Source organism: Parus major, chromosome 3, assembly GCF_001522545.3.
Source record: "Parus major isolate Abel chromosome 3, Parus_major1.1, whole genome shotgun sequence".
NCBI lineage: Eukaryota > Metazoa > Chordata > Aves > Passeriformes > Paridae > Parus > Parus major.
The window spans coordinates 46,658,574-46,683,575 of record NC_031770.1 but is presented as its reverse complement, the minus strand read 5'-3'; the positions used below and the strand labels follow the sequence as shown (position 1 = coordinate 46,683,575).

Here is a 25,002-nt window from a genome sequence, read left to right as displayed (position 1 = left end):
ACATTAGAATTGAGTTCTGGCTGAAAACTGGGCCCATATAAATTTCTTAATATTTGTTGGTTTAGTGCCTGGTTAGGTGTTTGGATAAGATAAGAAAAAATGTAGCTAAAAATACGTGGGTAGGTAGAAGGTATTGCTCACGAAAGCATGGAGTGAGGAGGGGTGAAGCTTATTCTCCTTTTTGGAGTTACCCAATGCACAGATACATAGTCCATGTTGTGTCTTAGTCCTGATGAAGGGGTGTGAGATAAATATAGAGGGTTTGGGTGGTTTCTTTCTGGTTTTTAGTTGGGTTTTGGGGTTTTTTTCAGTCATCTTTATTTATTATTTATTGCTTGTGTGTTCTGCTGTTGGTTTAGCAATCTCTACCAGGTAGAGATTGCTTTGCAACTTGCTGCATCTGATTTCCTGTCATTACAGCAGTCTTTACAGTGTCTGTAACCTGCACCACTAATGCTACAAGAAAATGTTCTCTTGTTTCTTCATTCACTCTCTTAAGAAATATTTACAGCCAGACTTCTAAAACAAGCTTTTAGGTAGATTACTTTTACAGCATTTTATCCAGGTGAGTAAAACACAGATCAGATGTGATCAGATTAAAACTACAGAAAAGTATGAGAAATTTACTTATTAGATGTAACTGAATTAGGGAGATATAAAGGCTGCATTGATTTGAGTTTGGAGAAGGTAAAAGGCATGCTGCTTATTGTGGCAGTGTTGTGCATATTTCCAAAAGCTGTTCTCTTAGACGCACAAAGGCTGTTTCCCAAATGGTAGCTGACCATAAATGGGACTTCAGTCATAATGAGTGCATCATAACTTTAATTGGAATTATTAAATATAGCAGTTATGTTAAAATCTGCACAATTACCTTTGATATTTATTGGGGCATGGACTGTATGTGAAGTTGCAGTGGGAAAAAATTAGTAATGAATTGCAGATAACATTCTGGTCTGTCAGCTCCTTTGTTTAGTTTTTGTCAAGTTGAATTCTTTTTAAAAATCCATTTTGGCAGAAGGTACTCTGAAGAACACTTGCTTTGTAAGTGTTTTGTGGAAAGTCAATGTGATACTTAGTTAAGGTTTGTATTGAAGCATTGTCTGTGATATGTTAAACATGCTCTGTCAGAAGAAAGGAGACTTGAAAAATTCTGTATTTAGCTAGTGCTGGTCCAGCACTATAATGACCTAATGTTTGGCATCTGAATTATATTTCATATTAAGTTTTCTTTGAATATTTTCATAAACAAGAGAGGCAGTTTATTTTGTGTCTCATGGTTCTGAGTAGTCTTTGGGAGATGACACATTGTTTACTTTGGTTTCAATAGTTTTCACAGAATAAAGCTTCAACAGGAGCTCCATCATGATACAATTGCCAGGCCTTTTAAGTTGTCTGGGGATCATGCCAACACTCTTTGAAAAGGACACAGCTAATTAATTCTTCCGGTTACTTAGTATTGCTGGCATAAATGAGCACTGGGATCTCTGTGTCTCTTCAACATTATAAAGTCACATTGAAGGGGTTGTTTAGTTTTTTTAGTAGCTAGAAGCAGTGTGTAAAACAATTAGTAAATGAACATTACTACAAGAATAACTTTATATTGTACTGCACTCCAGCATTTAGAAGTTTTCCTTTGTAATTAAACTCTGATATTAATGATTTTAGGAAGAAGTATTTCTCTGAGTCACCAGTGTTGAATTTTCCTTCTTCCAATAATTAATTTCTTGAATAGATTTTTCTGATTATTTCTGTAATGCTGTATTGCCTTTATTTTTATGCCAGAGTCTCTGAATGAAGCCAAAATGTTGTTGCCAGCAGTTTCCTTTGCCTCCTGTTGGTACCCTTTTCTTCTACAGTCTAATTACTGGCAGTCTTGGCTATTCACTCTTGCATTAATGCATTTTTGTTTTCCACTTGCATATGTAACTTTCTAACAATATTCTAAGAATATTTCTAACAATATTCTGGATGATCCTGAGTTCCATTGCTGACAGCAGTCTTGTGTGTCTGTTCCTTAGGCTTGCATCTGTCAAAGTAACTTTCAGTTCCTTTAAATTTGCCTCTGGAGATGGATCCTTTTTGTAGTTTCTTGCAACATCAAGATCTGGGAAAAAATCTTTTCTTCTGTCTTTACTAGAGAGGCCTCCAAAGGTCTCATGGCCTGTCACTTCAGCCTTCCTTAAGGCTGAGTTTATTAAAAATCTTTTGATACCTTTGAGCTCTTTAGTGGGTTTTTCTCTTGAAGTGATGATTGGAATGAGTCATTCATATTCATATGATATATTTTTCATATGTTAAATTGTCAGTGAAGCCATATTAGTTGCCTATTGTAATTGAAACTAAGGAAGAAACTTTTTTCTTTTTGTGTTGGAGTATATTTCTCTGAATTAAGATAGTGGGGCCAGAGCGTCTGGTTTACTTCCTCCCACATTACGGTAAATATCATATTTTGCTATGTTGACACATTCGATGCACATGTGCAAAAATTTATCAGTAAGTTTAGTCAAGTGATACTGCCTGCAAGCATCTGCTTTGTGCTAAGCCACCAAAACTTAAAAGTACAGTAGAAAAAATAAAAATAAGCAAAGTCTCCAAAGTTTTGCATGCTACCAACAAATAAGTCAACTTTGCAAGCATTGAATGACCCATGAGTCATTTTATGCCTCGTGAAGATGCAGACAAGTTTTTCTGTAGCACTTTTGAATTTTAAGGTAATTGTTATAATACTTGGCTGCTTTGGACTAATAAATGGAAATTGTGGTCATTGTGTGTTTTAGCAAGACTTCAGACACTGAAGAAAAATGAGTTAGAATACAAAATACTTCATTGAAATGAAGCACTGGGGTGACAGTGTGGAACATTTGTTTTAAATACTGTTTTTTTTAATTTATTCTCTGTGTTTTTTTGAAAAGACTACATGCATTAATCTCTTTCCATGGAGTTTTTGCTGCTGCAGCTGTGAAGGTGCTTTCTTGCTGATACAATTTAAATAAAGAGTAAATACAAAATTTTAGTACTGTACACAGGGAACTTGAGATGCAGATCATAGAATTTGCTCTTTTAAATAATAGAACCTATTGCAAAGTGGTTTGCTTTAATGCAGGTTAGAGAAATTGGAAGAAAAAGTTAAGTGGTCATAGGATTGAGGGGAGGTTGACTATTTAGCAGGAAGTTTTAGGGACTGCTCAGTAGAAGGTGGTAGAAAAATGGCATTTGATACTGAACTAGGGTAAACCAGTTTTCTTCTTGTTCATAGAATCTTCTGGTTTTGTGGACTTGCTGTGATCTTGTCACATTTGAAGTTTAATTAGAGAAGTATTGCAGTATAGTTTTTGATAAACAATGTCATTGTTCAGTTGTTTATTTTGACCAGTGTTTTGCCTTATAATTTCTTTAAAGAAGGTGCAAGATCAGTAATGTCATTGCTCAGATTAGTCTAGCACTGGAAACCATTGAAGAAATAACATGGATGCACTTCTAGTGAGACACACACTGAGTAACTTTTGATTGTTCTACTGCTGCCACAGAGAAAGTGAATAAAATTCATGGAGATGCTTGAATAGCATTTGCTAATTTAAGAGGTAAATGTATGTTGGAGTTGACTACATCAGGGTTTTTATGAACTGTATGGTCATATTTATTTATAATATTAGTTTATATGGAGAAGATACCATTCCATTGGTTAGCACACAGGTGCATTCTTTGAAGATTTATTGGTAGAAATTCTTCTTGGTAAAAGCCTATAGATATCATACGGTCTGGATAGATAATCTGTATAAATGTGTTGATTTAGTGATTGTAAAATAGTCTTATTCATAGCTCTTCACAATTTCCTTCAAAGCAAAAACAGAATTATTTGAGGAAGCCTAAATTGTTGCAGTGTTATTTCCTTCTTGTAATAATTTTTGAGTATTCTGAAATATGTTAGGTAAAAACAAAGGAGACAATTGCTAGTAAATCCTGAAACTTAGACATTGAACTTCTCTTATCCACTGTATCCTGACAGGAAACAAAAACAATGATGGTAAAAGTAAAAATGCAGGTACATTCAAAAGTTGAGTGAACACTATTTTCCAATACTTGATGTGAACTACTTCATGTTCAGTTGTATTTAAAATAAGTAAAAATGCTGTTCTTAAACCAAATAATTTTAATACTTTGATTTTTTAGTCTTAATGTGTTTTATAATATCAGTATATAACTAAAGAAAGTGATCCCTGAATGTGTCTATAAATGGGCAATTTTCAAGGTTGAAAGTGCATGAAGGACAATTACTTAGCCAGAAATGTCGCGCAGGAAAACATCAACATAAAGTACAAACTTAGGCTGCATAAGTGAAAAGGGGTTTTGTATGTGTGTTCTAGTTTTTTGTGGGGTGTTCTTTTGTTATGTCAGAAGTGCCTGCTTTTGGTGTCTCAAGGTTTTCCTTTCTCTTTCAGAAAATGCTGGGTCAGAAGAGATGAGTACTCCCTTTACTAAGGCCTGAAACTGCCTGTTGAAAAACAATCCTGACCAGGCAATATACGAATGGCCCAAGGAAGCCAGCAAATTGATATTCAGGTTTTACATGACCTGCGACAGAAGTTTCCTGAGGTACCTGAAGGTGTTGTATCCCGATGCATGTTACAGGTCAGTGCTCTGTTCATGGCTGTACAAGTAAGCAGTGTTGCTAATTCAAGTTTTCTGTATGGGCATCCCCTTTGAAGGCAGATGTTTTTGTTTTTCTCTAAATGTGAGAAATGTACAATTCCTTTATATTGCACAGCAAGCAAAGTGTTAAATTGGCCTCTCTTTTTCCATGCCTAATCAGGGATGGTTCAAAGTAAATCAGCCTGTAAATCAATACTTGGTGTGTGCATGGAGACTACTGTCTCACCAATCAGTATGCTTAGGCCTTTTGGCCATCTCAAGAGCCAGAACTAACCATGGCAAAAGGAGGGATGCAAAGCCAACTTGAGTCCAGTAGGGACAATTTAAGGCAATGCTACAAAGTGCAGCATTTTAAAATTTTATTTTCATTATTTTATTTTAGTATTAGAGCAGATCCAGAAGCAGCTTTGCTGCCTGGTCTCCATCAGACTTAAAGGTGGGCCCTTGCCTGCAGGCAGGCTGGCCCTGATGCTTTCCATTCCCATCCCCCTTGGGCTGCAGAGCCAGCGTTGGTGGCCTTAGGTACCCTCTGCACCAGGGAGCCTGGAGTGTGATGTGGGCGCAGCCAGCTGCTCCGAGTTAGGCTCTCAGGCAGATGAGGTGCTTGTAGCCTCACCTCCAGCATGTTAGACTTGAGTGGGGGTGAAGCACTGATGTGCATCTGCCCAGGGCTTTGCCTGCCAGATGGGCTTCATTTTTTTTGCTGTACCTTTGGAGTCTATGTAGTTAATTTATGGATTTCTGTTGGGCTTGATAGTAACAAAGCATTTTGACCAGTGCTGTAGTTAGTGCTAAAGCTGCATATTCTCAACTTCTACATGCAACTATCTGTTTTTAATGCTGCCACTGTCAGAACACATACCATATTTTCTATCAGCTTCCTTCTCTCTGACAACATGTTAGCTACTTCAGAAGATGAATTGATGTCCCTCCAAAGCCCAGCAGGGACACCCAAATGCCTAGAGTTAACATATGCTGGTAGACTTAATTTGATTATGTTGCTTAAACAGGTTTGCTTTGCATTTTCCATCAATTCAAAGCACCCATACTGATTGATTTTCCTTTTCACTATAAGATATTAAACTTTTGGTTTACCCTGGTTATTAAGAGAATTATCCAAATAGTCATACTGATCATCAGTGTACACTGATAGGAAAAATGATGTGTTACAGCTTCCCAGAAGCTGTCTCTGGACTATGGCTAGGACATCTGGGGTTATGATTCAACATTCTTTATATCCTAATTGTTTGTCTTGCTTTTTATGTGTATTTTCATACATGAAATAAGTATTTTTCCATACTTACATATGTATATGTACTCACATACACATACATCCAAATAAAGTGTTTATCCTGTTGGGAAGAGTGTCTGTGACAATTTAACATATGTATTGCCAAGACTTTATCATGACTCTCCAGTCTTCTAGAGTGAGAAGTTGTGAAACTTGCATTTTATCAATAGAATTGGTTTTGATTTGTAGGAATGCAAAATTCTGCTCAGGGCTCATGAAATTTCAAGCTTTCTTCAGTCCCTTCTTTCTCAGTATTTGGCTGAAAAGAAAACTGAACCTGAGTATAAATTGCCCATACTTGTTCTCAGGATTGTACACTGCTATTTTTATGTTGGTGCTCTGTAGGACTTTATACAACAAGTACAGTTTTGCTCTTCAAAAATGAGAACTGCTTGTTCAGCAGTGTCTGTGGACTTGATGGAGTGAATGCATCAGTAATCATCTTTCGAATCTAATTCCTGATAAATTTTAAAACTAATCCTTGTCTTTAAGAGACCCAGCAGTCTTCACAACATTGAAGACAGTGGATTTATTTTAATAAAAAGAGCCTTATAACGGAAGAAAAGATACTGTACATCACATATTAGGACAGATTTATTGGGGAGGGTTTAGATTTTGAGGAAGTGTTTTAAGTCTGCTTTCATAAGAGGATCTTTCAAAAACAGTCTAGATTAATTAATGTTCCATGTGTGTAGTATTGTTAAACTAATTTGTCACAATGGAAAGATACCTTTTTTTGTGAACTGAGAGCTGAGACTTACCAAGAAAATCCTGTCATGTTGGTGGTTCTTTGAAATTTCATGAGCTCTGGTTTCTCTGGTGCAACTTCTAGCTTTGCAACTCTCTTTGGCTTGACATCTTGTTTGTTTGTGTTTTGGTTTGTTTGGGGAGGTTGTTGTTATAAAAGCTGCCTAACATGACTTCTTCAAACCAAAAAATTTGGTACTTGGACTGATGGGAAAGATGGAAAAGCAGAATTTGAGAGTACTTGTGCAATGTTTGCAATGCTGCTAGATCAGTGTCTGAATCCTGAGTTCTGCCACCTTGTAGTTGAACATAGTGGAAGGAATTTCCAATGAAGGCAGTAAGTGTAGTTTAGATCAAAGACAAGCACTTGAGGACATTTGGTATAAGAAATGCCTTGCCCCCATAGTACCTTATGTGCAGGCATCATATGTCAGGGTGAAGTTATTTTTAAGCTAGGAATTATAAGATACCCCAGGTGAGAGTCTGAATACTATAAGTGATTATGCAGGTTATAGTATTATTGATGAGGCCTTTATAACAAGGAAAGTTTCTTTGGATCACTGTGAATTGTGCAGAAATTTGTACAGATAATTCAGTCATCCTCCATTAATTCTTTGTAGCCAAACGCAACTGTTTCTAAAGGAAGGTTTATGGAATTATATGCTTATAATGATAAAATTAAGGATAAAGAGAACATGCAAATACCTCGAGGTAAATAGCCTGCTGTTGAAATACCTAAACAATATATAGCATACTAAAAACAGACGATGACCAAAGAGCTAATGGAGGAAACTTAAAGGTGCTTAATCCAGGGAGTAAAAAGTCTTGGGCTGACAGCATTGAATATTCCTAAAAAGTTTTGTATCCCTCTATTCTTCCCAACAAGCCTCCTGCATTCAGCTCTCCCATTCTCCTCATTTAAAGGAGTCACTGCAGTGCCCGCAGTCTGTGGACGTTATTCCCTGTTGTTTTATTTTTTGTGTCCGGAGCATTCTATACCTGCTCCTCAAGTCTACGTCCTCTCCTTGCTTCCTCATTTCCCTCCAACATTCTTATTCTTTCTTTTTTTTTCTTTCTCTTTCAGGGTGCCAACATTTTAAACTCAATTGGGACATGGGCAGAGATAAGATGAGGGGTATTGTTTTGCTGGAATATGCTCAGTTCTGCCATCAACCGGTTCTCTGATCTGTAAAGAGCTAGAAGCGGTTGAAACTCTGCCTCTGCCAGCCAGAAGATGCCAGGGGTTCCATATGCCCCCGTTTCCCCTTTGAGTTCTCCAATTTTCTCATTGACGTCACTGAAATTTGGGAATTGATTGGATGCGGTCTTAAAAAAGAAAAAAAAATTGTCCAAAGAAATTCATTCAAGCTGAATGTAAGGGCCTTGCAAGCTTGGCCTGTTCCTTTTTGGTTTGGTTTTTTCGGCCTTTATGTTAATAGTTTTAATTCACTTCATGCAAAATCTGCCTTTGAGAACTTTCTAGCTTGTTTTTCTGTGGCATCCTATCTTTTTGCCTTTTCTGGCTCCCTTTTCTCCTTTGCAACAAATACCAGGCTATTGTTCTTAGCTTCTCTTACCCATTGTTCTGTCCGCGTGTTTCCTTTCTTCACTACTAACTTCCTTTGATTACTTTGTCCTCTGGTGCTTAGTCCAAACTAGAGCCAATATACATATCATCAATTCGATCCATTTTCATATCTGAATACTTTTTTGCAGCAATCCTTATATAGAGCTGGCTTTTCAGATAGCCTTTAGGGTATCCTGTCATTTTAAAAATTTTATGGCTGGGGGTTTTTGGGGATCTTCTTTTTGCTTTAATTTGGAAGAATTCAGAACTGCATCTGGTCTGTATGAACATACAGTTTTGGTTTTGTGGGTGAAGTTTGGCCTTGTCATCCCACTCCCTCTCCCACTTCTGTATGCTTTGGGGGTTTTTCTTCTGTTTTTTCTTCTTTTTTATCTTTTTTTTTTATTTTTTTGTGACTCTATAAGATAGAGACAGTCTTGCTGTCTACACAACACTGTCAGCTTCACCATGGTTGAAGAATGAGAAATGTCTGGTAGTTTAACAAAAATGACATAATAGAAAGCATGTAGCATGGATCAGTTTATCTGATTGTGTTACTCCTTAACTAACTGATAATGTTGCTACTTGGCACATGCAATTTTTTTCCTTGATCACCTGCATTTTTTTCTAGTAACTGTTTCTATGTGCTGGATGGATTTTCTCCTTTTTAGTGTTAATAACATGGGCCTGAACAGGTGCTCTTCTGGCTGAAAGTATTAACCTTTATTTCTTGGGGCATGGGAGGTTCTGTATGAAAAGGGATAAAGCTGGAGCACAGTATGAAGAGATTAGGTCATTGATGCATGTTCACTCTAAAAATCCATATGTAGGAAACTAAATTGGGAAGATTATAGTACAATATTATTAAACATGGGAAATGAGGAGATTAGCGGTTTGCTTCAGAAATGTTTTTAAAAAAAGTATTATCTAGGTTGTGGTCTCTGTTCTAAGTCATCCTATTACAGGTTTTAAAAGGTACAAATATAAGTATTTAAAAGGTTTGCAAGCAGTGGTTTAAAATGAAAATACAAATGCCCTCTGGGTTTTCGATTAATAGTTTTATCTGACAAAAGAGTAATCCTGCTGTATTTGTATAAACTGAATTTCTGCATTTCTTCTGAAGTCGTGTGCAGTTCCTTGGGTCAGTGTGTTTCTTCTCTTCGTAAGATTCACTTTCTGTTTTCAGCGGGAGGTAATGCATAACTGGTATTGAAGTGTTTGGGAAAACATTTAAAATAAACTTACAGGGTTTTTTTCTGGTTTTAAGTTATTAAAAGTATGCAGATGCTGTGAATCCATTCCTGCTGTCATTTTCCTCCCTAAAGCCTGAGATTTGGTCTCTGCTGAAGGTGGTTCTGATACTGAGAAGGAATAGGAAAAGTATTCATCCAAGGTGTATCATACTGCATAAAACTAGCTTGCCAAGGTGCAGGATCTCCTTGTCGCTGCTTCAGAGGCAACGCAGACCTCTGCCCTTGGTGCCACTGGCTGAGTCACTGTTCCCTGATCAGTGAGCTTCACATGCAAGCCCTTTGTGTGTGTAGAGCAGCTATGCTAGCCAGCCAACTAAAGCTTTCTATCTGATGCTATATTGTTAGTTTTTCAGTTATGGTTGGATGTATTCATACATAAGTGATAGTATTTTATCAGTAATGTCAAATTTTCATCTGTCTTTTCTAGAATAACAATAATTTGGATGCCTGTTGTGCAGTTCTCTCTCAGGAGAGCACAAAGTATCTCTACGGTGAAGGAGACCTGAGCTTTTCGGATGATTCTGGGATTCCTGGACTACGAAATCACATGACATCTCTAAATTTGGATTTGCAGTCACAGAATGTCTATCACCATGGAAGAGAAGGAGGTAGAATGAATGGGAGCAGGACTCTAGCTCACAGCGTTAGTGATGGACACCTTCAAACCAGTCAGTCCAACAATGAACTGTTTCAGCAGGAACCACAGACAGCACCTGCGCAGGTTCCACAAGGATTTAATGTCTTTGGGATGGCTAATACAGTTAGTGCTTCTAATCCAGGGCAGCATCTTGGATTTCACCTAGGCAGCAAAGGAGTATCTAACTTGTCTCAACAAACACCCAGATTCAACCCCATTATGGTAACTTTAGCCCCAAACATCCAGCCTGGTCGCAATACCCCAACGTCTTTGCACATACATGGTGTACCTCCTCCTGTACTTAACAGTCCCCAGGGAAATTCTATCTATATTAGGCCTTACATCACAGCTCCTAGTGGTACCGCTCGACAGACACAGCAGCAGCCAGGCTGGGCATCTCAGTTTAATCCCATGCACCCTCAGCAAGTCTACCAGCCTTCGCAGCCAAGTCCCTGGACTACTATTCCTACATCCAGTACTACGCCACATACCTCATCGCAACACTCAACTCAGCCAAACCAGCAAGGCCACCAGACTTCTCATGTGTACATGCCTATCAGTTCTCCTACTACTCCACAAGCACCTATGATTCATTCATCTGGTAGCTCACAATCTTCTGCTCATAGCCAATACAACATTCAGAATATATCCACAGGACCTCGCAAAAATCAAATTGAAATCAAACTTGAACCGCCACAAAGAAACAGTTCTTCTAAGTTGCGTTCAACTGGCCCTCGCACCTCCACTGTTCCCTCTTCCCTCAACAGCCAGACATTAAGTAGAAGTCAACCCACTGTTTACATATCGGCCAGTCCTCCAAATACTGATGAAGTGATCACACGTGGTCAGCCCAAGGTCTACATTTCAGCAAATGCCACGACAGGAGATGATCAACTTGTGCGGAACCAGCCCACGCTTTTCATATCGACAAATCCTGGAGTATCTACTACTGCTAGGAATATGTCTGGTCAAGTAAGCATGGGTCCTGCATTTATTCATCACCATCCACCCAAGAGTCGAGCAGTGGGCAACAGCACCACTGCAACCTCTCCTCGAGTGGTTGTTACGCAGCCTAACACAAAATATACTTTTAAAATTACAGTTTCTCCAAATAAGCCCCCTGCAGTTTCCCCAGGGGTAGTGTCCCCAACTTTTGAACCTACAAACCTTCTAAACCTTCCTGATCATTATGTTGAACCAGAGGGTATCCAGCATCTTACTGACCCTGTTTTAGCACATGTGGATAGGATCAGTGATGCACGGAAATTGAGTATGGGATCTGATGATGCTGCCTACACGCAAGGTAATATTCTTAATATAAATTGCAGAGATTTTGACCAGGTTGTCAATTCAGTGTGTAGATTGCAGAACAGGAAACAGTTACTAACCTTTGTGATGTTAATACAGTATCTTTAATTTTAGCATTTGTGAGTGTTCTCTAAATAAATAAAACTGTTTTATAAGCAAATCATAGATTTCTTTTTATGGTTAAGACATGTAACTGAATACTTGGAGATACTCTTCTGTTTGTCTTAAGCAGATATGTTATCTGTTTAATGAAGTGGAGTCATACCATCTTCATTTTTATGTTGTTCTGAAAGAAACATCTACCTTTGTTCGACTTATCCTAGTGACTTAAAGTTACAATTCCATTGTCAGATTTTTGAATTCGTTGAGGTACTGTTTACATTGGATAATGTTCCTTTTTTTTTTTTGGGGGGGGGGGGAGTGTTATTTAAGAAGAAAGAAAAGCAGACTTCAAAAGCAATTAATGGGACGAAGTGTTGGCCTGGTTTCCGTGTTTCCTACTGTGTGCTTGACAATAAAATGCTTAAAGTCTTGATACACTACTTCTGTTACATTTTAAAATGTGAAAAGGAACACCAAATCAAAGGAATCTGTTTTAAGGGATCAGTGGTGGTAATGGAGGGGTAAAACTTAGAATATGTGATGTGCTGAAATAACCTGTTAATATTTTTCTTCTGTTTTCATGGGTTTGCATGTTTTTATTACCAACTTGATGATTTATTAACCCTCCTGAAAGCTTTTTACATAAAGATGTTGAATGAGTCTCAGGGTATTTAAGTAGTATTCATGATAGGTTGTCAAAATAATTTGTCTTTGACCTCACTGTTCCTCTCTGGACTTAGCAAACAATTCAGAATTAAAAATCTGCCTTGTTCCACAACCAGTGTAAACATTCTTCATATGAATTTAGCCATTTCTTTTTTAGCGTAAGTGCGGTGATCAGGACAGTGGAAGTCAGGTCTGCATCTGGAGTACTGTGTTAATGAAGTAAATCAAAAAGTGATTCTACTTTGTGCACTACTTCTGGATGTAATTATCTTTGGTGAGAAATAGTCAATCTTAACTCAAAAGTTTCTAAAGATTATGTGTCAAAACCAAAAAGCTAATCATCCCTATGTTCCCTTATGTTCAGTGCATAAGGAACGTCAGAAAACTCATCTGTAGGTAAGCAAAACAATTGCCCCCCAGATCATATTTTCTTTTCTTACTTGGAAGGGAGACTTTTAATCCTGGAAAACTTCATATATGAGAAACTAAGCAATTGAAATCTTGTCCTTAGGCTCTAAACACTCTTCTAGATCATGAACTTGCATCACAAACAATTTGGGTATTTTTAGGGGGTTGCAAAACTGCACTTTGGGTACTTTTTGGGGAGTTGTCTTTCTTCTGTTTTTCTTTTCTGAGGGCACTGACTTCTACCAGGTCTACCTCTTTATCTCTTGCACCTTTGGTAGTGATGGCCACTGTAATCTCCTGCACAATCTCTACAAGCTGCAGGTATCAGCATTCAGTTTATCGAGATTGAGGCAAACTTGGTACACAACTTAGAGTTCCAGAAGTATTGACCTCATATCTGCTGTGGAACCCAGCTCTTCCTGAAGCCAAGCTGCAGCTTTTAGATGATGTATAGATGTATTATGTGGGCTGGTACAACTTTAGGGACATCAGGAAATCTCCATCTGTCTGTGTCCTTCACTAGAAAGTGTGTTTATACTTATGAAGTTCTTTACACATAGAGATGTTTTGCATTTCTGGCATGTGTGCTCCTTTTCTGCTGCAATAAGTACAGTGTTTCTTACAGTTTTGTTATTAATTAATATTTGGAAAGCTGAGAAGTCTGTGATAGATTTACTTCTATAATATTGATATCTGGGAGTCCTGTTGCTTTTAAACATGTTTCTTACACTTAGCAGTGTTTTTTTTTTCCTCTTACATATGAAAAAGGGCTTTATTTACTTGATGTTTTCTGTGTTCTAAACTGCTTATGCTTCTGCCAGAATCCTTCCATGTGAGCTACTTGTTTCATTTTAATTTTAGACAGAGAAGATGAGTAGTTTCTCTGGCCATGATTAGAGAAAAATGTATTTTCATCAGCTTTTCCATTTCTGCCAGAACGCTCCTTATCTCGGCAGGGAGAACTGAACCTGACTTGGGGGAAAAGAAATCTTGGGGTGGAAGATGGAGCTGCTTTGATGTCAAATGAAATTTCCTTTGCTTTTTTAATTTATTTTACATTTATACTCATGGTCCAAGCCAGGAGAACAGAAGATGTGTTGGACCTCTCTGTAGGTGCTGCTGCTTTCCATCAAAGAAGCATTACTTAATTACATTGTATGTAGGCACTTCAATCTCCTTCCATGATATTTCTGGTTTCCCTCCCAGCAAAGTCACAGCAGGTAGTAGAAGGCTGCCCCATCCTCTATCTTACTTGCTGCCAAACCTGGAGGTTATACAATGTGTAAAGGAGTGGGTACTGCTCAGATGAAATCAGTGTCATTTCCCTGGAATGCTTGGTTGTGTCTCTGGCACTGACTTTGTGATCCTAAGAAACCCACTGTCACCAGACTTTTCAGAACCTGTTGCTGAGGGATGTTTCTCAATTTCAAGGATTCTAGTTTGAGATACTGAGGATTCACTTGTGGAAATGTTGAGTGCATGTGTCCGCTGTTGAAGTCAGTAAGAATTCATGATGCTGTGAGAAGAGTAATGTTAGGTGCATGCCCAGAAGAACAGCCAAAAGGGGATGCATTTTTATGCTCCTCCGTTCAGTATCACTTCTGTCAGTGTGCAGGGGTATTCTCATTACTTAGCAGAGATTACAATTTATAATTTGTTTTATTAACATGAAGTAGTTAAGTGAGATTTCAATATTTAATTTAGTTCAGTATAAAGTGTCTCATGGAAAATTGGAATCCTGTTAGAAACTGAAGATTCTATATTCGGATACATTTTTGTGATACATGTTCTGTATGCATGTCATGTGATAAGTAGTGAGGCTGAACAGCTATTTAATAGTTGCTCATTCTGCACATAGCTTTCCATCTGTAAGGGAACACATCCCATCAAGAAAATACATAATTTTGTAATAAGATCACTAGCTAGATGTTTTCTTACTTCTTACTTTTCTTACTTTCAAAACTTACTTTTGGTTAAATATTACATGGCTTTGACTGTTTGACATTTTCATACTATTTTCTTTAACTTGAAAGAGGATGGTGTGTGGAGTTGAATCATTGGTACCAACTACAGTTGTATAAGTGGATGCATGTTTGCTTAGCAATTCTCAACACTGTGTTTTTAATGTAAATAAATCAGTTGATAAACTAGATTTGTAAATTAACATTTTGCCACAGCTCTTGATTTGGTTTCCTGGAGCTTTTTAAAACTTTAAAAAATAAAGCTGCAGGAAACAAATTGCTTTTATTTTTAGCCAGTCCTTGTAGATGTTTAAGAAAAAAAGACTTGAATGAGATACAGCTGTGGCCCAAGCTCCACGGAGCTCTGAGCCTGTTGCATCATATGGTCTAAGAAAAAAAAAACACCTTATATTTGGCTCTGTATATCAGGCCCCACTTTTCACTGACCCTCTTTTTAAAAAATTAAGTGAAGAGAGTATTGAAAAAAGAGAACAAAAAAAAGAGTTTGAACTATTGAAGTTGCATATCAGATGACTGAATTTTGTGCAGCTTCAAATACAGGTTTTGAAAACATGCACAAGCATAAGTGTGTTTTGAGACTCTTGTTAACCTCCTGCTGCAGTCTAATTGCATTGCCAGAAATCCCCTTCATATCTGGCAAACTAAGAGATTTAAAAAATACAAAGGTCTGTAGGATAGGATGAAATCGTTGTATTGCTAGATTAGAATTTATCTTAGAAACACTTAAAATAACAAAAGACAGTCTTACTTTAAAATTCACATTCACAGAGTCTTTGAGAAAACAATTATGCATACATTTACAAACTTAAAGGTATATTTAGTGCCTGACTGGGAAGGTCTCTGAGAGAGGAAGAGGGAACTTTTATCCTCCATGTTCCTCCCTGTAATTGCAATAATATGTAGCCTCTATGTGAAAAATGTTCACTTTGGATGTCAGAGGAAACCGTGGCTTCTGCGAGAGCATTGAAGCATACTGCACTCTGCTGAATGCAAATGCACAGAAGTGTAAAAAACTTAATTTGCCACATACCCTGTTTGCACTTAATTAAGAAGTTAAACTGCAGAGTTTTTCTGAAAGTTTTCAGTCGCTCTGAGCGACACTAGAGGGAGCTGAATACTTAAATTGCTAGTTTCCATTCATAAATACCGCAGTGAAATAATGGGAGGGTTTTGTCTTCCCCCCACCATGGTTTTCCTGCAGCTGCCAAATTGGTATTTAAGCAAAATTACCAAATTATATATGAAAGCTTCTACGTAATCCAGTCTCTTTCAAGTTCCTTATCAAAGTTACTTTTAATAGTAGAAGGATAGCATAGTAATATTAAGTGATTCTTCTTTAATCACAATGATAATTTCTTAATGTGTGTTTTTAAAACCTGTTGGGATTTGAAATTGTCAGATGGTAGTCACAAGGCTCCTAGGAGAATAAATTTCATAACTTTCCAGACATGACATGAAAATGAAAAGCTTATAATGGTGCTGTGGGCATCCATCAGTGTCTTCTCCTCCTTGTGCAGTTCCATAATGACTGCTGGGAGTCATATCACAAGTGGGAGACCATCAAAATGAGAAATCATGGTTTTTTTCCCTTTTCAAGAGTAGCTTAAAAAAGGAGATGAGGGATGCACAGGCAAAGTCTTGGTCATGGTTGAACTCTTGAGGCCATGCCATGCCATGCAACCTGATATTCTGGTAACAATGCACCTCACCTACCACATCCAGCAGAAATGGCTACTCGCCAGCAGCCTGCATCCACAGTTTGACAGGTCTGAAGAGTTCTGAGTCTGGGCAGTGGAGCATGGCTTTGTTGCCTCAGCAGTCTTACCAAGGTAATGAAAGCAGAAGAGACTGCCTAAAAGTGGAAATAAAATATAGAAAGAAAAAGGGCTTGGACACTCCTTGCAGGAGTAAGTAGAGACAAAGTCTTTGATTTCCTTTCTTTAGGCTTACAACTACATTTGCTGTTTGTAAAAGGCTTTTCAAGAGGAGAGACTGCGTTGAGATTACTTACCTGATAATTCCAAGTCTTTGACAAAAATCTTTATCTTGAGATTTCAGTTATTGCATTTTTGTTTTACATATGAGCACAGCTGCAATTTTTACTGTAGTGCAACTACTGTGACCTAAAATAAAGGTGTCTGTTCATGAAGACTTCTCTGATTTGAGCAAAACAGAAAGTAGGTGACATTTCAGTATCTTGTGAGTATTTGTGACTCAGAAGCCTAGGCTGGATCTCAGTATGGCCTTACAGTCAGTCTGTAACACTGTTCAAAAATAGTTTGGTATGCTTCCTCCTTTTAAAGAACCTCTGGAAGACAGAATGCAATGTGTGAATGAATGAATGAACAGGCAGAAGCTGCAGGAGAAGACAGTTCTGCTTGCCAAATATTTGGAACATTGCAGCTCTTTGATGTGGTTTTTTTTGCCCTCTGCTCCTATTTGGGAAACCTAGGCAACCAGATCTGAGTGCTTCTGATTTTTTTGGTATGTGAAGAAATTGTGAGGAATTAAACATCATGTTCCATGATAAAGACGTGAGGCAAATTCAGTCTTTAAAATACCTTGTTATTGCTACTTCTTTATAATTTCCAGGGTGATATAAAAGTATTCATAGTCCATGAAACTGATCACAGTTTATATGAATTACTAGTTTAATGGATGAATTAATGACTGTGCAGAAGTCAAAATTATTCTTTGCATTATTTAATGAAATACATTTTTATAGAAGGTGATTATTACTTTGAGCAGTGATATCTGCTTTTGTGATGACATTTAATAGTAAAGCTGCATTCGATGAAATAAACACATTAGATTGCATGAATTTGTGTAATCTGCCACTTAAAAAAAACTTTGGTTTAAGTGCTAACTTCATTGTCTCTAAATGAGGTTTCCTTGTCCCTTTAGCTTTACAAATGGTAATCAGTGTTAGAAAATAGGAGATGAGCTAGTGGTTCTGCACTGTAGTTTAGGGGTGAAATGACATACAACCCAGCTTTTGATAAATACCACAGTTTGCTAGTGGTGTGCTTATTTGCTTGTTACTGGTTTGGTTTCATTTGGTGGGTCCTACTACAATGAGCACTGGATCCAATCCTAAATGCAATAACCATATGTAGTGCTTCATATTGCACTTGTCTGAAATCTTCTCCATGCTACCTGTTTTACAGTGGTTTAAGCTGAATATACAAAGAAATATTTGTTCCTGGCTTTAGGTAGTCAGTTCTGTTGGTTTTTACAGATTACAGTTAAATTTTGCATGGTCATTTATTACGTTGTATGGCTTTCTCATATTTGCTTGTCTGTAGTTAGTTTGTGCTGTTTTCAAAAACAGAGCTGTCTTATGGCAGAGGTTTTCTTCTGAGGAAATTGGAAAAGCAGTCTGTAGTAGTGGTTTTTTTTCTGTTTTTTCCCAAAGTAATACTAATTTGCATCTTAATCTGATGTCATGTGAAGGATAATGAAGTAGATAAAATGGGACTTTATGTATTGCAGCTTTACTGGTACACCAGAAGGCCAGGATGGAGCGACTTCAACGAGAACTTGAGGTTCAAAAGAAAAAGTTGGATAAACTAAAATCAGAGGTCAATGAAATGGAGAATAATCTAACACGAAGGCGCCTGAAAAGATCGAATTCTGTTTCCCAAATTCCATCAGTAAGTTGAAATATCTGTAGGGTATAAACCTAAACAAGAAGTGTGGTCTGTCACAATAAATGGAAGAAAGAGTTGTTTGTATATTGACAATGTACTAGGGACAGGCAATATAGTTAGAATTAAGCTAGTAAACAATACAGTTTAGAGTAAGAACTAAAAATGTGTTGTTTAACCACAGCCTTGCGGTTCACTAATTGCTTATGTGAAGTATTGCTTTTAAAGGCAGTCACAAAAGGTTTGACCTGGTAGTCCTTACAAGCTAATACTTATACTGCTATCACACCAAGTCCTTTTTGGTCTTGGTGCCTATACTGGGCTCGGAGAATCTGATTAATGCACCAGTTTCCAATGCTAGATGATCATCCATTGATCCATGGACCGGACCATTGGCTGTGTCTGCCCTGACTACAGTTTGGAGTTCAATCAGCTCTGATGAGAAAGAACTATTCAGTGGATCTGGAAGCTTATTGTAAGATTATGCTTAGATTAAAAGAAAGGTGGTCATGAGGGAAGATTCTTTTATCATTCTTTCTGAAATAACTAAGTGCTATCTACCTGTGCGTGAATGCTAACTGTTCATAAATCGGGAAAATTAGTCTAACTGGCAGATTTATTTTTTCAGCTGGAAGAAATGCAACAGTTGAGAAGTTGTAACAGACAGCTGCAGATAGACATAGATTGCCTAACCAAAGAGATTGATCTTTTTCAAGCAAGAGGTACAGTATGTCTTAGTACATCAGTAACTTTAAATGTTGATTTTTTTTTTTTTTTTTTTTTATTGTCCACATGTTTCAAAAAAGTCTGTGTCATAAATGATGGATTTACACACTTCTTGCAAAACCATCACATTAGTTTGAGTGAAACCATGGAAGTAACTGTCTTTAAAGCTTGTTGATTTTGTTTGCCATATGATTTTCCTAATTCCAGTCATTCCTATTTCATACTTGGCTCAGAAGAGAGAAGTTTGTAATGCCATTTATTTATTAAATGCTGGGGAGGGGGAGAAATCTGGTTATCTGAGTATGAAAGAAAAAGAGTAAGTTTTTTGAAAGATACAGCTATACATATATGCCCATCTCTCTTTTGTCTTCCACTTCTGTCTGTATTTAACCTCTCAAGTTAGCAAATATAAGGTACAGTTGTAACTTCCGGTGTGCTCTCTGCTTTCCTGGTCTGCAGGGACACAGCCATTGGTGTGAAATTATTTGGGATGAAATTATTATTAACAGCTGAGCCAGTTCAAGAACTGCCAGCAAGAAAGCCTTCTCTCTTCCTGCTTCTCTCTCTTGCCACTTATTGAGCTCTGGCTCTGTATTAGTTTTTTAGACCCTTTGCATAGCTGATTCTGTTCATGAGCCAAGTTAAAACTTGCATTGCTGGAAAAGCTTGCTACAGCTGATGTGAGGGAGAGGCACAGGAAGGGAGAACTGAGACAGTGAGAGGGAAGGAACTGATACTTCCCACTTTCAGCAGCAGTGAGCTGTTTGATCAGTGGGGAGATGAGTCACAAAAGTTCTGCTTCAGACAGAGTACCTGCAGTTCAGGAGAAGGTAGATAAGTGTGCTGAATGTAATGCTGTACTAAAAATCTGACCTTAAATAGAATGAATGATGGGTGATTGTGGGTTGTTTTTTTGCTTGTTACAGTAAATCGCATTTAGAACTTCCACTGAGTTTTAATTCTAAGGATGTATAATACACTGTGTAGTAGATAAGATACTTCTGAGTATAGATGCAATTTAGAAAAAGCTAAGATTTACTAACAAAATGATCTTAAAGAGTAACAGAAAAAATACTTTTACAGGAGTTTAGTTTGCTAGATTTTGTCTCTGACTTTACTTTATATTGCATATTTTGGGCAATAAGTTTCTCAAAGTGTATTGTTGAAATCACTAATATTTCACTTAGGTCTGTATTGGCACCTTGATATAAAAGGTGACAAGTGAATAATATTATTGTTACACAATTACTGCCAGAAAAAAACTGATATGCCTCCCAACTCAAGTTTATTTTTTTAAACTACTGCACTTTTTTTTATTTGTTTTTATTTTTAGGACCACATTTTAATCCCAGCGCTATTCATAATTTTTACGATAATATTGGATTTCTTGGTCCCGTGCCACCAAAACCCAAAGGTATTGTATTGATAACATTTGGATTTGATACAAATATTTGGTTTGTATCTAATAGCAATTTCCAATTTACAAATCTTGTTTAAGTGTTGATTATGAAATAGATTACTTCAAAAGCATACAAACTTTGCATTTTATTTGTATTGGCAGTAAGTATGCTTCTGTTTGCTCTTGTTTTCTCTGTATTCATACATTCAGGAAAGAGAATTATATTAAACGGGTTATGTTAAAGATGGATAACATATTGTAAGGTTGTTTATGTAATGGAAGCATCCATATTTCTTTAAAAATGAGCATGAGGTACATTGCTTAGGGGCCAATGAAACTCACTTAAATGACTTCACCATTATCCATAGCAAAGAGGAGATTTACTTACATGTAGGAACATCTCAGGTTGGTTACCCACACTGGAATTTGTGGCTACTGTAGAATTTGTATTAACAAGTTATGTGAAAGCCTCTTCTGACTATTGGTGAATATAGTTCTAGGTAGTTGAAGAGGAAAATAATGCAGTCCAGTGGGGCAGTCAGTATTGCTGAATATTAGCCACTCTTAAACATCCTACTTGTCATTACTTGCACATTACTTACTTTTTTCCCCTCTCAGGATGTCAAACAAAGCAGAACAGTTAACTCTTGTGTTTTACATAAAGCAGAGAGTGAATTCGACTTGTTTGGAACAGCATCATACCATGACTTTAGGCAGACCACCTCATGAAACATGGAGATAATCCACTGGTGCAGTCTTCCTGTCCAGGAAGTTTTCCACATAATACAGATGTGTGTTTAATTGTCCTTGCAGTGTGCAGTAACTGTTGTTGCAGAATCTCATCTTAGAGATTTCTGACATTTCTGCATTGTAAAATGGTCTAGATAAATTGGACTTTTTGTCCTGCAGAGCTTTGCAACATTTCCAAACCGATACTGTTTTTCATGCTTTATAAAGCACTTTTTGTCCTTCATTACCTGAGCTGGTAGTGAAAATTTCTAGTAAAGTTAAATTCATTCACATTCCTATTGGACACATGTTACAACTGAACCGTGAAGAGCTGTCACTTACGTAGTTCCTTTTACAATAAATAAAACGTATCAAAGAAGATAACTTAAACTAGTTTTCTTGGACTAGTTGTTAATATTTCTATTGGCTTATCTTGTAGAAACCCACAAATTTAAGTGTTTCATTCAATCTGTCTTGAAAACACAAAATTAACCCTAACTGGGTTATAAAGCTCTAAAGTCCATCTATCAATTATCTTTCTTTTCTTCTTTCTTTTTAAAAAAGTATCACTGCTGTATCTTAGTTCTTTAATAACTTTAATTTTCATTTCATTTCAAGCTTCAATTTAGCTATCATATGGGCTTTGACTTAAACCAGAATTACTGCTGTTCACAAAAGAACAAAAATAATTCTTCTTGCAACTGTGATCAATACCATTGTACTTCTGGAGCTCTTGCTGTCATTTTGCAGCACTTGCTGTTGATGAGTTGCTGATGAGATGTTCTCCAGATGAAATAATGGGCTAAGAGGATTTTGCAGTTGCCTAAACCCTTAAGGGGGTTCCTTAAGGGAACCCTTAATTTGAGAAATCACTCATCTCTCTTTCCATCCTTTTCATTCCTTTTCTCTCTTCTTCTTTTCTCTTTTAAGATAATTGAAGGTTGCTGTCTAACACATCATGCAAAAAGATGTGTTGGTATGATTGGGAGGATTACTCTGCAGAATGACAGAGCCGGGCAATGTTTTTTCTTTAGTACATCCTGAAGAACTGCTATCTTCTTTCTAGGATCAAAAAGTTAAAATTATGTAAAAGGGTTACAGAGCACATACTTCTTGTTATAATGAATTTTAGACTACTCCATAGAGCTCAAACTTCTAAATCTTGTCCATGTTTCCTGTGCTGATTAATTTGCAAATTTTATCTCCTTTTTATGCAGTAGCTTTGAACTGAGGGAGGAAGGGAAGAAAGCGGAGTTAAGGGTCAGAAAACTTGATTTTTCTAGTTTTACCTTGAGCCTTTTGGCTGGTTTACAATCAAGCTATAGTCAAGAGGGTGGTAAAAAGCTGCTTCTGTCATTTTTACTAACTGTGCTGTTCTCAGAGATTTTTCTTTTTTCAGTAACTCTCAGTTACTGAAAAAAGAAAAATCTCAAAATTCTTATAACTTTTAACTGTTTATCTTATCTCTTCCATGTCACAGATCAGAGGTCCATTGTGAAAACACCAAAGACTGTTCCAGACACAGATGAAGATGAGGGAGCTCAGTGGAGTTGTACCGCCTGTACTTTTTTAAATCATCCGGCCTTAAACCGCTGTGAACAGTGTGAAATGCCCAGGCATTTCTGAGCCAACAGGCCCATTACCTTCTGTAAAACCATAGCAAATGTACAAGGAATTGTCCAGGCATTGGGGGGCAAAAAAGCATTTATGCATAGGATTTTGTTAAATGGGAGGTGTGACAAGATGGTATTTTGCTAATGTTTAAATGTCAGCCTACAGAGCAAGCAATACCTCAGAGTTGTGTCACAGGCAGTTGACGCTGATCGGCTGAAGGGCAATCTGCTGAGACACTCGCCAGCTGCCTAAACCATGTACAGTATTACCAGTAACACACACCGTGTTCAGTGCCTGGGTGTTGCCCATCCTCTTCTCTGCCCCCATGTCACTACTGAATTTTGACAGGGGAAAGGAATAGAGTGCTAGTGTTTTTGTTTTCAGAGCTTTCAGTGAAACACTACATGCACAGAGGAGATCTCAAAAGGAACAAGGTTTAAATATTTAAACTGTTTGCTGCCACATAGTGCCTTTGATAAAGGGAAGAACTTCACAAATCAGTGGTACTCTTTGCCTTGTCTTCCCTGAAAATATCTCTGTGAAGCCAGAAATCAGTACAATCACATCTAAAGATGAAAAGGAAAAACTGCATGCGTTGTCTGTACAATACACACAGTGAAATACCCCAAAGCTTTTCCTACTGTACATAGCTCTAGAGCCTGCTTTAAGTGATTTCTTTTCCTCACCTTTATTATTTTCTTGTACTTCTATATGTATAGTGTAATAGTCTTTTTGTTAACTTTCTTTTTTTTTCCCTTTAAGTGATTAAGCACGATCATGTCCCTTTTTTTTTAAGCTTTTATCTGAGAGAAGCAATGCCTTAAAATAAGAGCATTAATAAGAAACTATGCACAAAATAGCTTTCCTCTGCTCGTTCTGTACATTGCTCTTGTAAATGCTGATGATCTGTGAAGACCTGCAGATGCAGCGTGGTAAAAGTGCAGGAAAAGTTGGAAGAGTTATGCATATAGTTCACTCTGTACACTGAGTTTTACGGTGGGTGACACAAAGGGAGCATTTTGTCTGGTGTGAGGAAACTTTATACTAGAAAACTTTCAACCCACCAACAGATCAGCATCCGAGTTAAGCTTGCTTCATCTGCTGGGTGTCTTGCAGACGCCTGAAGAGAGATTCATTGGGGAAGTACCTACAGTGCCAAAATCAACAGCAGCAGCATCGTACAGCTTTGTTCAAGGACTTTAAATGCTTTCCTGTTTTGGCAGCCAGTTTCTAAACCTGACTTTGTGGTGAAGTCTCATATTTATAGAAAACAAGGATAGCAATATTTAGGACAACTGAAATAAAGGCTGGAAAAGAGAAATCAAACAGACTTGAACACTGAAGCAACCTCAAGCATCTCTTTTATTTTGATGATCTATTTTTTTAAGGAAAATACTCACATGATCGGGGATGTATGTAACTGAGATCAAGAAAATGGAATTCCAGTACAATATGCATGAAAGACGGCACACAAAGAATTATGTAGCAGCAGCACTTAGTGTGAGGCTGGAGGGAGTGCTAACAATGTAGCAAGAGACAAAGTAGACTGTCACCCACTGTAAACATCTGCCAGTGGACACTTTTATTAGGAGTTTTACAAGTGATCTATGTGAATGCACAGAGGCCTTTGTTTTGAAGGCTTTGCATTTTTTTTATGTGGGAAGAAAATGTCAATCCCAGGTAATTAGGCAGTAGACCCAAAGCACTTGCATTCAATGCATTTTGTTTATAAAATGAGACCTTGTTTTTCAGCTTCATCTGCAGTTCTATGTGAAGATTGACAAATCAGTTTTTACCTGTTTATTAATAAAACCTAATTTGGATATCTTGAGTTGATGGTTTTGTGATTTAGCTGGGTAAACTGCCTTTGTAACAGATAAGTTATTTATAAAAATTAAAAAAAAATATATATTCTAATGTTTTCTTTTGTGATTTGTTTGCTTTTTCCATGCTGTGGAGCCACAGAATATTCAACGGAACAATAAGCATTAACAGTATTAAAAGTAGGCTGGTTTCTTATGACCAGAGCTTTTATTTAAGCCCTTGCTTTGTTTAACCTTGTCTCTCCTGCCATGCGTTACTCTGTTTAATTCCAATTCATTGAGCGTGAGGAATGTATTTCATAAAATTGCACTGATGAGATTGTTTTCTGCCAAAGATCCACTCACTTATTCATAAAGCAATAAGCTAGTCACAGGCTGTTTTTACTTCATGCTTCTGGGGTTTATGATTTTTAAAATATTTTTTTCTAAATCAAACTGGGCAACTGTTTTGTG

General features: G+C 37.2%; 1 protein-coding gene across 1 annotated transcript; it reads left to right on the top strand.

Annotated features, from left to right (window-relative positions):
- The first annotated feature begins 4,408 nt into the window (after positions 1-4,408).
- Positions 4,409-24,643, top strand: TAB2 (TGF-beta activated kinase 1 (MAP3K7) binding protein 2). Its single transcript, XM_015622838.2, has 6 exons — positions 4,409-4,629; positions 9,936-11,448; positions 18,104-18,264; positions 18,887-18,980; positions 20,318-20,398; positions 22,593-24,643. Exons 1-6 carry the CDS (start codon positions 4,528-4,530, stop codon positions 22,736-22,738), a joined length of 2,097 nt encoding a protein of 698 aa, XP_015478324.1. The 5' UTR covers positions 4,409-4,527; the 3' UTR covers positions 22,739-24,643.
- Positions 24,644-25,002: the final 359 nt, after the last annotated feature.